The sequence below is a fragment of the Ammospiza nelsoni genome, chromosome 3 (genome assembly GCF_027579445.1).
Source record: "Ammospiza nelsoni isolate bAmmNel1 chromosome 3, bAmmNel1.pri, whole genome shotgun sequence".
NCBI classification, from domain to species: Eukaryota; Metazoa; Chordata; class Aves; order Passeriformes; family Passerellidae; genus Ammospiza; species Ammospiza nelsoni.
The window spans coordinates 15027700-15045313 of record NC_080635.1 but is presented as its reverse complement, the minus strand read 5'-3'; the positions used below and the strand labels follow the sequence as shown (position 1 = coordinate 15045313).

The 17614-nt window shown below is 41.1% G+C and overlaps 1 protein-coding gene across 8 annotated transcripts in view; it reads right to left on the bottom strand.

Moving 5' to 3' along the window:
- Nucleotides 1-17614, bottom strand: part of EHBP1 (EH domain binding protein 1) — a 206796-nt gene that overhangs the window by 31563 nt on the left and 157619 nt on the right. For 3 of the 8 annotated variants that reach the window (XM_059467503.1, XM_059467504.1, XM_059467507.1), the window contains 5 exons: nt 13869-13985; nt 10958-11082; nt 8176-8314; nt 7919-8025; nt 5135-5258 (listed from right to left, as the gene is read on the bottom strand). In XM_059467503.1, coding sequence (XP_059323486.1) covers nt 5135-5258; nt 7919-8025; nt 8176-8314; nt 10958-11082; nt 13869-13985 — 612 coding nt within the window. Of the gene's footprint in view, nt 1-5134; nt 5259-7918; nt 8026-8175; nt 8318-10957; nt 11086-13868; nt 13986-17614 lie in introns of all 8 variants that reach the window. The other 5 variants (XM_059467501.1, XM_059467505.1, XM_059467508.1 and 2 more) reach the window with 3 other exon arrangements.

Below are 17614 nucleotides of genomic sequence, written 5' to 3'. Positions count from 1 at the left end.
AACAATAGCAGTTGCCATAAGCTTGGAAGGCAACCAAGGGATAAATCTGTGTACTTAATTACCATAAACAATGGCTGCATAGAAATGAAGTTTTATGCACATTCCCTTCTGTAATATGTCTGATATCAGTACACACTTGACAATTCTTGTTCAATTATCTCTATTATTTAATGCGCTGTGAACGGCTCTGTGTAAATAAAATTAACCACCCCAATTACTTTGAATTCATCTAGGGACAACGTAATAAAAAATGTGAAGAATTCCGTATGCCTATTAATCTAAAACATTACAGAAGCTTTCACCAGATTTTCTTGTCTATATTTATTTTGTCTACATTTATTTTAGTGCACTGCTAATTCAATTACATTTACCATCAGTGGTCAATCAGCAGCAGCAGAGGGTTTTTTTAAAATTTCATTAATCCTTGTACAGTACCACAAACATTCTCATCCATTAGTAAAGTACGGGATCTCACATTGAAAACACAAATATGCTTCTACTTGAATTTGGGAGCCTGAAGTTAATCAGAAAAACAATTAAAAACACTTCATACCCTGTGGCCAGATAACAAAATATCTGATAGCTAAAATTTTTTTCAAATACTTGTTTATGCAATTAGTGAAGAAACAGTGACTGAAAAAGAGATAAATTTCAGATTAGAGATTTGTAAACCAGGATGCTTTGACTTTTATTTTAACTGTGCTATGTGATAATTCTGCATTTTAATTGGCATTTGGATACCAAGATAATGAACACCTTAAAATGCAATGATGGAAGAATTTGCAGTGGAGGAAGACACTGCCAGAAGCAGAGACAAAACTATTTTACCCATAGCAGGTAAGGCACAACATGGGTAAATACAATCCCAAGGAAAGCAAGATAATCCTACCTCTGTCATCATTTAGTTTCAAGCCATTATAACAGAGGAAGAAGAAAAATCAATGATATTAGATCATGATATTTATACTCAATCATTCAACTCATTCCTCTTCCTTGGATATCTGGGCTGCCTTCTCTCTAAAGACTTGCACCCAGCAAGTTTTTTGTGATGTTGTCCTTCATAGGGCGGATGTTGCAAAATTCTTCAGATAAACTCTTACCTACAACCTGACAGCAACAGCAACGGTGCCATGAAGTTATTCCAGGGAGCTCAGGGCACTGAAGCACTGATTCCCCTCACAGCTTTGCAATGGAGCAGCAACCACACTGCGCTGAACAAGGTGAGGTTACATTTTCATTATAAGTGCAAAGACTGAGGACTGAGGTTATGCCACCACTGACATAAATTACTGCATATTAATAGAAGTGTGACTACTCAGATTCAAATGGAAATCAGCAACCCAAGAATTTTAATAACTTTTATTTTTTCACACATCTTAGGAAAGTGTTTCTAGTCAAATCATGAGCAGCTGGCACTGGAAATGCAAAGCTTCAGCCAGTTCCAAACTCTGTGCCTAGCTGACGAACTTTGAAAGTATCAGCTCCCTTCTGGCCAAGGGCCAGAAACTTGTCTTCCCCAGCCAAAAAAGCTCCCTAGCAGAGCAGGAAAATGGCAATCCATATGCAGACAAGGACCTGGGCTGTCTTCCTACAGCCCCACTTCCATTAGATGCCCTTCCCTTATGGAGGGCAGCAGCTCCAAAGGCAGAGGTGGAATGGATACTCTGCAACCCAGGCTGCATCCTAGGAAATGGACTGGAGAGCAGTTGTGTCAAGGACTCCTCTCTCCTTGTTCATGCCAGAACCTCCAGGTTCCCAGTAACTTCTCCCAGCTACTCACAGTCACTGTGTCCCTATCAAAGCCAGGGTGGCATTTTCAACCTTTTATTTGCAATCCTAAGTGCTAGAAACTTTCTCTAAAATGTGAAATATCTAACAAAGTCAAACAATGCCATGAGCTGGGATCTAACCAAGAACATATATTATTTATACTTACAATTGCTTCTCTTTTGGTGAAACCATAGGACTTCCACATTTATCAAATCCTGCAGTGTCCAAGGGTTAGTCACTATACCTTTCTGGTTTTATCACTAGGCCATAGTAAGGAAATTCCCATCACGACAGGTGGAACAGTAAAACAAATGTTTTGACAGGAAGAGGATACAATAATTGTTTTCTGTGAAATGAATGATACAGAATAATGTTCAAGCTGCTGCCTGAAAAAATCTCTCCTGGCTAAGCAACAAAAAGGACTCTTGAACTCCTAAGGATGAAGAGCTGCCGGGTGGCAAAGAGTCTCCCCACTGGACAAAACACCCCCAGTTCAGTGCTGGAGAAGGATGAGAAGCAAGTGACAGTGCTTTTTTCCTAGTAAGTCTTACTAAAGAACTAGGCCAAGCACAGTGAAGAAGGAAAAGATGGTCCAGTCCCCAGCAGACACAACAGGGTTGAGCAGACCATGCTCTACCTTCTTGAATTTAATTTCAGGGCAAATGACCGAGTCATGATGGCAGTCTCTCAGCTGTTAAATTTATCTTGCATGGTCTTGGCATACATAGAAACAACGCTGAAAATCGCAGTACCAAATGTTCTCCCACACTGATGGGGACTATGGCCCTGCAAACAGTTTACAGGATCATTTAGTGTAAGCCCTTCCTGACACAAATGTACAAACATGGTACCCTGCTTCAACTGCTGAGAAATAAGGTCAGCAGAGACCTTTACTTGCCTGAGGTTTTCCAGTATTACAACCCAAGCACTACAAAATTAAGACAGAGATGTGATTTTAAAAGAGTGTTAATTATTAAATCAATTCATTTGTGGTTCTTGTCCTTCATGTTGAGTTTTCAGGATCTTTTTGCTACACATGCCCAAGTGTCTTCTTTGTTCCTAAAGCCTGCATTTTCAGAAAACCCAAACATCAAAAGACTTTTCAGAACAACTCTGAGAGCTATCAACATTTCATATTTCTTATCTTACTGGTGTGTACTAACACCTAAGGGAGTATTTGCAAAACCTCGAGATCATCATCAACAGCCCTTCCTGGCTTTTCTAGCTCCTGTGCTGTGGTTACTTTCTTCCTTCAGACTTGGCTTTACAGACCATTTGGTGGCCCGTGCAGGCAGGCAGGTCATATGGTGTTGACTCATCATTTTTGTTTCCAAGTCCCTCCCTCAGTCAGACACTGAGGTGAAGATGCCCAGACTCCAACAGAAGAAGCTGGGATGAAGACTTGGGCACGAGCTCCTGATTTGTCTGCTTGAGGAATTGCTTCCCATTGAGAGGTATGGAAGACAACCAAGTGCCATCCTGACAAAGAGAGCCACTAATGAGATGGGATACAGCAGATCCTCTGAAGGCTCTCTGGTAAGATGGGAACCACAGTGAGAGAAGTTTGAGAATCCCTGCTTTCAAGGCTATAAAGTTAACTATAGGTTAAAAACTCCAGTTTTCATGTATTTTCTCCTAAATTACATTTTTTTAGCTGAGAACATAAATAGGATGCTTATAATTGACTTGTCAAATCAATTGCTTTAAATTAAATCCTGAGTGTTCAGAAAATGTTAAAAGTAAAAGTAAATATTTTATTATGGCTGCACCACTTATCCCCTTCTCCCCAGTCCAAGAAGTGATGGATATTATCAGTATTCTAGTTACAAACCTCTAAACTACACTCTTACTCTCCAGCTGTGGGCTGGACTCCTATTTTATGCAGGACACTTATAAAAAAACTAACCTCACCATAGATCTGATAGGAAGAATAAAGCAACTTCTGTCATACTTCAAAATACAAGAAATTAAAATCAGTAAGAAATCTCTTTTTAAATGGATGAAATGACATAAATAAAAAAATAACATGCTTATTAGAGTTTTTAAAATCCAAGTGCTATGCTGATGACTCCATATGTATCTACAGGCAGTATCTACAGGCAGTACATATAAGACTTGCAAAATATTGTACTGGCTCTTTCATGCAGAACATACATTTCAGAAATACAAAAAAGTACACAAGAAAGTGCAGGACAATACGCACACATTTTTTCTAGCTAAATAACTAAAGATCAAGATGCAACGCATTTGAAAAAGTGCTTCAAAAGACTGTAATAGGTAAAAGTCCTACTAAACAAGCATCCACTCAGCATGGAAATAGTTTCTGATTTACACGTTTTCGTAAAATTAGTTTAAAAATATCAAAAAACTTCAGCACATGAGAAAGTAAGTATGTTGAAAAAACCACCCTAATATTTGGAAACAAGTGGCAGGCTCATTTCAAAGTATTGAACTTTAACTGAAGTCAATTCATCTGTTTTACAAAATGCAACACTGGATTCAAATTTACTTTAAAACCTATTATTTCAGTTAAAGACAGGCTTCAAGCTTATGACATCAAATACCCATATAACTCACAAAGACAATTTACCCACAAAGTAATCTGGACCAACTAACTTTTTTTCCCCTGGACAGGAAGAACATTTTTTGGATCTACAACACTATTTATTTTTGAAACACCAAAGCATCTTTTGTTTCCAATTGATATGGTTTAACCTCTCCATCTCTGATGACCACCAGTGCTTAATACCCATCTAAAGTTCATCGTTGAAGTCACAACCATTATGCTTTTAACAAAAAATTGCCCATATATTTTAATCCTTTCAATGGCACCTACAACACCAAGTATTACCGACTTTTAAAACCTATTCTCCTGAAAATAAACAAATAAAATAATTATGGAGCATCAGTAACCAGATAGTATTCTTAAATTTCAGTGATCTAGTCAATGGAGCCTTCCTCCATGTACTGTGCTGTTTCATGCAGTACATGGCTTTAGCTGGCCAAATTTTTTTTTCCCACTGAATCAGTAGAACAGTGAAGATCTTACTTTTTTTCTTTTTTTTTTCTTTTTTTTTTTAAGCAGTGGCATATCAATGAGGCACAGATGTGTATTCCAACTCTGCATGGATGAGCACACTGTTCAATAGTGCTGGCTCACACGGTATCAGGGCAAGTTATCACTTCCCATGAAGGCACTCTTATCACCAGGGCCCAGAGAGGTGGCTGCAAATCGCAGCCTTTTTATTTTCAAGGCAGTTTTGCTGAACATTCAGGCTTCAAAGATTCACACTTCCAAAACTCTATAAGAGTTTGTGAACGCTCAATTTGCCAAAACTGTTTACAGTGTAATTGGGCACCGTACCTGTGTCCATGAGATAGCGAAGGCGCTTCTCCACCAGCGCGGCACGGGTGTCAATTTGCTTTTGCTCATTCTCTAGTGCTGCCAATTCTCCTACAACATACTGACTGGTGTCTTTGAACCCTTTCTGTTAAAGAGAACAAACAAGAAGAAAAAACATCACTTGTAAGTTGCATTTTTCCTTTCCACAAACACTTAGTAAGGCACTTACCTAAACAACCAAATATCATGCTCACTACCAAAAAGCTAACACATTTCATAAACTTTACAATTTTGCCAAATGTCCTTATTTATTAAAATACCCTGGTTTTTTTCCTTAGGGAACATTTGATTTTGCAGTTTTTTACCAGCTGGCAGTTAGTTTGAAATTCCTTTAATTTCTTTCTAAGTGCATAAAAGCTGCTGTCACAAAGTGCCATGAAAAGAAAGGTAATACAAATAAAGCACTATTTAATGTGCCATTTCTACTCCATTCAGGTCTGATTCAGTTTTAAAACATTAACTTTCAGGGCCAGAAAAACTAGCACAAGAGTGTCCAATGACAATTAAAAAGTGGACTTTTAAGATAAAAACCAAACCCCGAACAAGATCCCTGGCTTGTTTAGCTCCTCTGAGCCAACTGTAGCACTGAGGGCCCCCAGCCTGGGCCATCCTGCCCCTCTGGGTTTCCCTGACTGAAGGAACTGGCCTGCCCACAGGGTGATCTGTAAAACATCACTAATTAACTCCAACTCTTATCCTGGAAAGAGGTGACAAGGCCCTGGGCAGGCACTCAGGTGCACAGGGACCAACAGAGCTGTCCTGCCTCAGTACGAATCACACCTGGCCAGGAGGCAGCCCAGGGATGCCATGCTGATAAACCCTACTGAACCTTACCAAGAAAGCTGTGGGAACACTCTAACAAGCCAAGTCTGCCTCTTGTACCCTGTAACTCCTCAGCACTGCCCTGCACACGACCACACGGATCTCCAAGCATTTCCAAAGCCATTTGCTTGTCTCATAGGAGTCCAAGCAAAGGCATTCAGTACCTTCAAGTTATTCTCATGTGGCTCAACAGCTTTCACATAGTGTTGTGGCTGTACACAATGCTGAAATGTAATTCCTGAAGCATATTTTTGCATAAGTTAAGAAAAACATGTTACTCTTTCCAAGTAACCTTCCATGAACTTTTTTCCTCCTACACCTGACCCAGAGCCTGGGTGACTGTTTTAAATAGGTAAAAAAAAACCTGACAAAATTATTTCATGTTTCATCTACATCCTATAAAGGAAGAAACAAAAATCATTGTCCTTTGTGAACAGAAAAATATACAGGCTTTTTCCATTTTGAGATTTATTTCCCTACTAGAGGCTAACTTGTTGCTGCATAAGGGTCTCAGATACTTTCACTGAATGCTTTCAGTTGTTTTTCTGTAAATGTGTCTGAAATAATCAATTCAGCTTCATATTCAGGCAGCAGGCATAATAAACACATCAGCATATTATTTCAAATAAAGACATGTTCAAAGTGAAAGTTAACAGCATGGATGAGCTCCCAGGACCAGCAACGAGCACAGAACTTTGAAATTTGGAATATCCAAATTTAAGGACATTAATCTGGTCCCTCTCTTCCTACACAATAGCCAACAGTAGCATCTCTAATGGAAAACCTTTTTCTACCTGTTGTATAGCCAGAAAAACAGCAACAACAAAACCAAAACTCCCTGAGAGCAGACCCTGAAGAAAGAAAAAAAATTCATTCTGGGGAGTTGAAGTGATGTGCAATATATTGCCTTTCATCAACTATAATTAATTGAAAATAGTATGAAAACTTCCCTAATGTCAGCATGTATAATTGTTAACAATTGCTATTAGAAGATGAAAAGAAATGCTGTGTCAGGCTGTAATATCCCAAGAGTTCATGTGTATCATCTGCATATATAATGTGAACTCACTGTGCCAGACCTTTTCAGCTCTGCAAAAGTACTACTGGGCTAAAAATAACTCCGGCTCATAAAAAGTTCGATGTTTTGGTGTAGATATGACAGCAGTACAAAATTGCTACTCAGCTCCAGATTGCCTCAGCAAAAATGACAAATGTGTTCAGATAAACTGTGGAGACCAACAAACAACCACCCTCAAAGGCTGTGTTGCGCTTTCAGACAAAAAAAATTCAGGTTAAAACTTGGTTCTTCCTGCTTCTGTCCCGCAGCTGTCCATCAAAACCAGCTTTCTCCCTGCGGTCTATCAAATATTTCCCTCACAAATCAATTTTACACATGATCAGCCCATACCCCTACTGAGCTGAACCTCCCCGTTAATTAAGTGAAGAAATTACCATATATATTATATTAATGCAAACATCATTCAGCTAGTAATTCACGGCTGATCTGGATAATGGAAAGGTTGAACACCCATTAACCCAAGCCAACAAAATGGGTTGGCTGAGAAATTCTAGCAGGTCTCATGTGACTCTTCCCTCTAACTGCAGCTCTGCGGTATCTGCTATTGTAATAATTAAAATCCTCCCGGTAGATCAATACTGGAATCTCTTTATGGGAAGTGCCCTGATGGAAATGTCTCAAGGAAGCTGGGGCTGTGGAACTCTGAAAAATTCATTTTTTTTATCTGACAATTATCACCACACTGCAGACTAATTCAACAGTGCACCCCTCTCACTCTGCTTTGAATGCACTGGAGATTGACATCTAAAAAACCCTAACATCTCATTTTAACAAATAAAGGCACTATTTCCACATACAGTTTGGAATTATCAGCAATCATGAAACCAGACAAAAAATTAATATACATTAAGCACTTCATCTTCTGATGGCTTCCTCTGAGTCTCAGCTATCGCAGCCTTCTCCTCATTTCCTCTCTTTGTATCTTCCTGTATTGATCTCTGCCTTTTCATCTCTTGAAAAAAGGGAAAAGACATGTAAAATTATTATAAAGCTTGATATTTATGTATTGAAATGTGGACTTACATTATCGGGTTTTCATATATTTATTGTTAAATATTATTAAATCATAAGATGGGAAAACAGGTTTTATATTTTCTCCTACCTGGTCTGCTCTCCACGTATTGACTGAAAGACTGGAGCTGAGTTTTCCTGACGGTCGAGTCCTTGCTGAACACAACGGGATTTCTAAACCGTTCTGCTGCTTTTTGTGAGCGCTCAGCACGATGTTCCTCTGTTCCATTCTGCTGGGAAAAAACCAGACACACAACAGTTTCTTTTGTTTACAAGCGGAAAGACATTAATTTGAAAGGTACGTTTTTGTGAGGGGACAGGACACAGATTTTACAAAGTGGATTTCACAACTCGGGCCGTGGTTTACATTGGATGGAAGTCTCAGACGCAGGGAAAAAAAGTAGAAGAGCGATTAACTTTTCCTTTTTTTTTTTTTTTTTTTTCAATATGTGGTGGCAACAACTGGCTTTCTGCTCTGTGGGCACCCTCCTGCAGAACTCTACTTCTTTACCAAGCAGACCTCTTCATTGTGACCAGCATTTGCCAGCGATGCCCATTTTAAACAAAAACTCGCTCCTTTGCACCTTTGCTGTGCCAGCTCTGCGTGTGCTGCTGCCAAGTCGCAGCGTCTCTGCCCCTGAACACGATCTGTATCATTTTAAAGCGTGTTGCCTTCAGCCTCTCTCCCTGCCTGGTACAGAAATCTGTTGTTTTCTGTAGTCCCATAGACTTGTATGACAAGAAGAACTAGTTTCTAATTTTATGCCCATTGAGATAAACCACTAATGCTGGATGAAGTCTAAAAGGTAGGATTATAATGCTACCCCACTGAACTGCATTTCATCAGCTATAACTTTCCAAAGCCAGATTTGTAAGTAAGCCCTTTACAGCTAAGGAAACTACAATTATCTTTTCCAGGGCTTCCTATGTTAATACTGGTAACAAATTCAAATGATTCTATCAACACAAAATATCCCAGAAGACTGAACCACTGTGGTGTGTGGAAGCTGCAGATACCGAGGTGCTGTGTACCAAACAAATATTTCATTTTATACCTAATCTTTTATTATTTTTATTAAGTGTTTTGAAAGTAAATAGGGAAAGGCTAAGATGCATGACTAATAGCTAAGCCTGCTGAATGCTGAAACTGGTTATCAAAAGCTACCAAGACTTTGCCCTTCCTCTGCATTGAGACAATTGGTAATGAGGGAGTTCTCCAACGGCCTATTCTCTCGCCTCAAGGAGGCCGGGGATACACAATCCCCAAGGGAAGGTAACAGTTTATCCTTTTCCACAAACACAGAATGCCTCATTTAGAAACCTGTAAACTGCATTTTATTAAAAAACAAATCCACCTCAATGCCAAGAGCTCCATGAGAACAGATGGACACCATATATTCCTTATAACGCCGCCTTTCAACTCTTCCTCAGAAAAGACGCACGCAGAGATAAACTGTTAAGTTGCACCTTTTTGTGGGAGAACCTTAAAAAAAATCAACAGCTTCACAAATGCTTTTTGTAGAGAAATACAATTTTTTGTCAGGTTAGATGATACCAAATTACCCTAAGAGGCAGCCTGTGTGTCATTTCACAGAATTAAGGTTTAAACAAGTAATGCTTATACCTCTGGATGACTTTTCAGCTGCACTAGTCAGGTGGTTGTAAGGTTTTGATTAAATAAAAGGTGGCTTCTTGTTATTAGTATAATAACCACCTTACAGCCTAAACTAGAGTCTTTACCAAAATAAACAAACATGGCTAATTTTTTAGGCCTGGCAACATGCTAAAATATCAGTGTGATTAGCTAGTAAATCCCATTTTAAGAAACCTTTTTATGACTGGGGACTTCTGCCACTTTACAAATGTATTCCTCTAAGCCCACTAATTCAGTTAGCCTTTTCAATCCATTGTATTATTCTTGGGCCAGCTTCATTTTGCATTAAATCCACTGCAGAAAGCTAAATTGAACGCAAAAATCAGACTTGATCCAGGCTTCTTTTTGTTCAAAGATAGAGACCGAAAGTCCTCTGCTGCTGCCACACACTTTCATCACCAATTTATAGGAACCGACAGTGTAAGGGAAAAGCAATGAAAGTCATTGTTTTGGGACTTCAAAGCATCTCTGTATCTGGGGAAGGAAATCCTTTCAGTCAGCAGTGCTCTCCCCACAGACTGCAGGTGGGTGAAAAGTTATACCCAACTGGAAGTGCCCCAGAGCCATAGGGATATTAATGACATACAGGGACTATTTTTAAAAAATAGAATAGCGAGAACAAAAGGGGTCTAATTAAGAAAATGAAATGGAAAATTGATTGGTGGGCACTTTATGCTGAAGTGGTGAACATTAAGAACAGGCAAAGTGCCCATATACACCACATACTCGTGTCTGTTTTTCTCAGAAGCACTCATCGAGCACCAAAGTATGTAAGCCTTTAAAGTGTACCACAGCCTAATTTTAATGTAGGAAAAACAGAGGACCAGGACTGGGAGGGAAGCAAATCTCTGAGAGTCCAACCCCACTCCCATTCAGGTCAGGTAGCCCAGCTGCTGATTGCACCAGCAGCAGGATGGAGCCCGTGCTGCATTTCTGATATCAGTAACAACCTGAGCAGCAGAATTGAGAGAGCTTATAGTTGTTAGTGTTCTGCCAATGACAAGTATCAAGATTAAGGAAAAAAATAAAAAAAAGAAAATGTGTTGATCAATCAACAGGAAAAAACCCAGTGCATTGCATACCTAACTGCACTGTCATGAAGATTTTCTGTGTTTCTGACTCTGAAAGATTTGGTAAGAAATTATTTTCCTCCTCAGAAAATACAAACCCTCGATCATAACACACAGGTACCAAAACAAAAGCATTAAGCAAAACTTACCTTAATGTCTTGCTCTGAGCTATCTGTTACAGTTTTCTGAGCAGCACTGGAGAGTGAATTTGCCACCTGTGGCTGAGCTTCTAGGAGCTTCTTCAGCTTCAAATCCACCAACTTACTGTTTTGTTCTGCTAAATATGCAAATACCACATACAACAGAGTGAGATGCATTTCAATGCAGACTCGCTACAACAATGTAGCAATTTAAAAGGTAGATTTAATTCACTTTGCTATCATTTTGAACTTAAAAAAAATAGAAGGAATTGTTTTTGTGATTGGGATTGGTGCAGGATTGTGTAACATACATAGATTTTTTTCTTGGGAAACATACATGACACTTAGCTGAACAAGTAAACATGCTTGCAGACAGCAGATGAAAAACACAGAAAGTAGATAATGCTTAAAGTTACTCCCAATGGGTACATACCTATACTTTGGTGTAAAAACATGCTTAAAAAGCCATTTATTTAAATATGAAAATTTATCATATAATTTACATACTGATAACCCCTCAAGTTTATTAACTACTAGTTCATCCTTCTCGGCACAGCTTCTCATAAAATTTCAGTATCAAAAAAGACTACTTTCTGGTAATAATTTACTATGATTCATAGAATATGTTGAAACTAGGAGTCATAAAATGCTTCAGAACTGCATCAAAGGGACAGACTCAAAGTCTGCTGAAGCCCTCAAATTTTTTAATCAATTTTAGCAACTTGGATCAGAGCCCAAATAAATAGCAGTTGAGAACTTTACCTCCCACTGATACTCATTCTGTATGTCAATGTTGGCTATGTGAATTTGTAACACACCTACACATGGAGTTACCTACACACACACGTAAGGAGGAGGAAGGCACTAACAGCAAGCTGCAGCACAGACTGTGGAGCTGCCCCTGGCCAGGGAAGCAGAGGAACACTGGCACAGAAGCCTCCAGACACACCCTCTACATGCAGCCCCACGGGAGGAATCACCCCTGCACTGGAGCCAGCAGAGCATCACCTGCACATGGGATGCACTTACACCTGGGCCTTGGCTCACAGGCAGAGGAAAGAGCAGTTCTGTGTTTTCCCACAAGCACAACCTGAGTTTTTCACTGCAGGGTGGTGACTTCTAGCTGGTGTGGAAAGTGGAGTCATGACTGTTTAGCCACACAGCTCCTTCCAAGGTTTGGGGCACTCCAATGCATATTAGCCAAAACACTTTTGGCATGTGGGCAGTCAAATGGTGCCTGTCTCCAGCAGCAATGGGCTGGGCTGGATTATGAAAAAGGATAGTTTCCCTTTCCTCTGGCACACCCAGTCAGGGTGTCCTTAACTGAGGCTCACATGTAAGTACATGCACGTTCTTGTGGGTTTATACATAAACATCGTGTAATAACCATGATATAAGAGGTTCACAACACGTAGAAACATTGACAAATATAGACAGAAGCCGTACTTAAAACCAAGGAGTAAAAACAAGTTTCCTCTTCTTGAGAGAGATAAGAGGGGCTAAGATTCAGCATGGGACTAATTAAGATGGCCAAAATGATCCCAAATCTAAGATGTCACTTAACAGTTGTACTTTTAGGTGTTCCCAGGAGATTCAGCCTACACTTGGTATGACTGGCAGATTTAAACCAAAATTCATGTAGTGTAATTTCTACCACAACACTAGACTGCTTTCTGTATTACTGCACATCTTCTCTCTTAGTTGTCTGTACCCCTGACTACTGTGCAGACTGAACTGCAAAATCATGTCCCAGGTCTTTTCCAGGATGTCTCCCCATGGTGGACATGGAGAACTGGGCAGTGGGTTTGTATACCTGAAAAGGTACCTCTCAGAAAAAAAGGCCCACAGAAATAAATGTTGGTAAGTCACTGGGCAATGGGACAGGAATATTCACTTATTCAGCTTCTCTTCCTTCTAAAATTAGCCAGTTTTTATTGGAAAATTATTTGACAGGATTCTGATTTAAGTAAGCTAAATTCAAATGCTGGAAACAGTAAATATATTTTCTTATGTGTCCGGAAATACTCCAACAGAAAAAAATAAAGGACATTACTCAAATCCTTTGCATGCTATCAAGACTACAAAGTGCTATATACACACCACTGTTGGTCTAATTTATAAAGAAAAAACACTACATAAGGTTCTTATTTAACATATTATGGACTACACATTTAGGTCTAGCTGGCACGGGCAGAATCAAGCCAGAGGATGCTGAAGATATTCTCTCTTGTTCTGCCTGTTTCAAGACACAGTCCTGTGCTGGCCAAGTTACTCCAGGCCTGAGCTAACTGCAGGATTCCAACGTATTCAGCATCACATTTAACACCTAAATTCCAGCTGGGCTTTTTTTTTGAAAGGGAGGAATAACACTCCTGTGACTTCATGTTATTTAAACACTCTTAAGTAAACAGGACTGCTTCTCCTCATATTTATACCTCCATGCCCCACACTGGGGCAACAAGGAGTAAACACAAGAACTGGTCCTTGGAAGGCACCAGAGAGACACCAAGTCTATATGAACACAGAAAGACAAATTTTCTCCTCTTCCCTGAGCAGATGGGCCAGGATGGCAGTGCAGAGTGGCAGCTGTAGTCACCCACACACTTGCTCATCCCTCTGCCCATGTGGCATAGCCCAGGCAGGGTGCTTTCAGGTGGCTCTGCCTTACCAATGTGGCCTAGGGCCCCTTTCCCATCAAAAGAGCCAGAGACATTTAAATCTGACATTGTTGGAAATAATGATTTCGTTGATTTTAAACTTCAACTAAACATGAATGCAGGATATTAAACATTAGGATTTAAGAGACCTGAAAAGGCACATGGGAATAAAGCTGACAGAGAGACAAGCAGCACATCAGTATTTATATGATGATGGAGTGTTAGTCATGCAAAATACACAAAATAGCCATTATTTAAATTACCCGTTGAATCAAGGTCATTTTCTAGGTTAGTAAGTTCATCTCCACCTCCAGTAACAGAGCATTCAGGAGCCTCCTCATTAGTATCTATCTCAATATTATCATCATCCTCATCCTCATCTGTAGGAACACAGCATTAAGGTTAGTATTTCCATATGTACATGCAACACATCACTCAAAAAAAATGAATGCTTTAGGGAACAAGCTGAGTTATGATTAAAATGCAAATAATTAAATAAGTCTGGAAGGAGACTCCAGTCAGTCCACTTCTAGATGTACCTTTAAACTGAGGCAATTCATTAAACATATGGGGGTCTCTGCTGGAAACTCCTGCTCCAATAAAGGCAGAGCCTGGCCTCAGCAGTGGCTGTTCCCTGTGCTGAACCTCTGGGTAACTTGAGTAAAAATGGTTTCCCCCAGGCTCCCAGTTCTCCATACTCCAGAATGGGTGCCAAAGCTGCCATGTGGCAGGTTCAGATGGGTCTGGGCAGCAGAAGGACCTCGAGCTCCTGTCTCCTCAGAAAGGCTCCAGGTACTGAGTTCCCAGCTTGGTGAGACTGGCTACTCCTCACCTTGTACATCCCAGAACAGTGATCACTGTATCTTGCCTAGGTTTTAAAGTTTCCTTCTGCACTAGGAGGAATGCTGGAACCTGGAACATCATGTTCAGTAAGCAACTATGTCAGGTGCAGTGAGAGCACATTCATGAATTGCTGCTTTCCCAAAACCCCAGGATGGGCCAGGCTGGCAGGGACCACCGTGGGTCATCTGCTCCAACCTCCCTGCTCCAGCAGGGCCATCCCAGAGCACAGGGCACAGGATGGTGTCCAGGTGGTTCTTGGCTATCCCCAGCGAGGGAGACTCCACAGCCTCTGGGCAATCTGTGCCAGTGCTCGGGCACTGCACAGGGAAGCTCTTCCTCATGTTCAGGTGGAACTTCCTGAGCCCCATTGTCCCACTGCTCCATTGTCCCAGTGCCTCTGGACAGAGCTGGTCCATGCTCTGGCCCCTCCCTGCAGGCACTGGCAGACATGGATGAGGTTCCTCTCAGTGTCTCCTCTCCAGCTGAGCAGGCCCAGCTCCCCCAGCCTCTCCTCAGAGCTGAGGGGCTCCAGTCCCTTCCCCATCTCTGTCCCCTCTGCTGGACCCTCTCCAGGAGCTCCAGGTCTCTCTTGTCCTGAGGATGCCAGAACTGGAGCCAGCACTCCAGACTGGCCTCCCCAGGGCTGAGCAGAGGGGCAGGATCACCTCCCTGCCCTGCTGGCACTGCAGCTCCTGGTGCAGCCCAGGGTCCCCTTGGCCTCTTGTCCCCAGGGCAGGGCTGGCCCATGGACAGCTCCTTGTCCAGCAGCACCCCCAGGTCCCTCTGTGCAGAGCTGCTGCCCAGCAGGGCACCCCAGCCTGTGCTGGTGCCTGGGGCTGTTCCTGCCCAGCTGCAGGACCCTGCCCTTGCCCTGTTCAGTTCCAGGAGGTTCTTCCCTGCCCATCTCTCCAGGCTGCCCAGGACCCTCTGAAGGGCTCAGAGCCCTCTGGGGTATCAGCCCCTGCTCCCAGCTTCCTGGCACCAGCCAACTTGCTGAGCAGGCATCTGCCCCTTCATCCAAGTCATTGATGAATAAGTTAAAAGTGCTTTACTGCACTACTTTTCATCAGCATTGTTTGTAAGCTACACACATTTTAAATAAAATAATAATTGTACTTATATTTTTATGGAATCTTTCTACCAAGTTTCTCAGAGCAGCTTATGAATATAACTCATAAATGAGCCCCATAATGTTTTATGAAGTAGGTGATTATTATAATTACAGTTATGATGATGATGTAGGTAAATTATGGCACAGAAAGAGTAAGTAACCTGAAGAAGATCAAATAGCAAGTTCTGAATTGTGAAGCAGATCCCAGAAAAAATCCTGACTCACATTTTCAATACAAATATATAATGAAATTCAAGTCCATAAAAGCTAGATTAGTACTTTCAAAGTAAGTAGATACATTATATTTACTCACTTTTAGATCTCATATCAAATGGTATCTACACTTGTTCAGACTTCCACTAACATTTTTTTCTTATGTACATGCATGTGTGTAAAAATGATCAAAAGAAGGAGGCTAAAGTACAACTGAAGAAACAAAACAGTAACTAAAGGAGCTTTAAAATATCTAAGACAGGACAAAAAAATTACAAATTATAAACACAGGACATGGGTATATTCAAGCATCATACAAACAAACAGGATCCTAAATATAGTACCATGATGCCATAATTCTGAATCCCAGAGGTTTGGACCAGGATTGGTGCTGATCACTCATGGCTTGGAAACACACTCAACCTCATTCCCAGCCCTCAAGCTTGCACTTTAGGCCCACACTGAAGGTCATACAACTGCATCTTTATCCCTTTATCTCTACAGCACCTATAATTCCCATTTTAGGAGCCTGTTGATTTTTTTACATCTACTACTTTTTTCTAACCAGCTGCTCCCTCAATTGCCCTGTAACTAATCAACACCTTTCACAGACCTCTGCTGATATAGGGCAAGGCTCTTGCTGCCACAGACAGGAGCAAAGAGGTTCCCACTCCAGTGTCCCACTTATCCATCATCGGTTGTGCGAGTGAGGGAGCAGCAGTCTGTGAAGCAGGACCCCTGTGCTTCAGCTGAGCACCATGACTTCCCTGGGCTCCCCTCCATGTGTTCTCCCTGGGTTCTAGAAGACTCAGCTTTCTTCCAAGCTGCCCCAGATTGAGCCAGAGTGATGGAGAAGAACATCTCCTTGCAGCCAAGCCAAGATCTGTGACCAGACCTGTGACCTGACAGATTGTGCTTCAGGTGTGGAAGGGGGTGGGCAGAAACACTCCCAACTCTCTGAGACACCCCCTCTGTTTCCACTTAAGCTCACACAGGTGATCCTGGGATCTGGACTCCTGCTGTTTCAGGAAGGGCAGAGATAAGTGAACAAAGTAGAATAGCACAGCATGATCTTCATGAAGTGGAAAAAAGGACAAAAAGTAAAGGGATAAAAAGCAAACTGAAGAGAAAACAGAGAATGGTAAAGCGACAACAGCAGTAATTTTGATGGTTTTGAATTTCCTTCAAAGCTGCTCTACTGTTTCTGATGAGGAGCTGGACTTTGCACACCACTATCAATCCTTCATGATGGTGTTGGAGAAATTCAGTGGCACTCAGGCCAAGGTACTCTCAGACACATCCTGGAGTTCAGAGGGGCACAGTGAAAGCATGACTGGGCTACTGTGGAAGAGGCAGAAGGGAAGAAAAAGAGACTCTCATGGGAAACCAAATCCACCTGGGGCCTAGAAGCAGGCAATGACTTTTGGAATCACCCAAAGGAGTCAGCTCACAAGGTCAGCTCACAGCTACCAGTCATCCCATCGCATGCCAGATGTGTCAAAACAATCTAAACAAGATGACAGGGTTTAAGACTCCTGCATACTAAGGGAATGCTTATATTAGATTATTTGATTTTCTTTAATTTAATATAGCAAGATGAGATCAGAGGCACTGCCTTTGACACCACCATTTTAGGAAACAAAAGAGATGGCAATGTGGAAGACACCAGTTTCTGGTATCAGATAATGACCTGACCTAGTATTTAATTTAAAGTTGGCAGACTTTGACTGAATATGATTATCAGGACATTTACACTTTATTTTTTAAAAAAATCAATTAAGAGCAGTAATTTGAAGTAATTTCAGAATTTTTCAAGTATCTTTAAAAATCTAGATTCCTTGA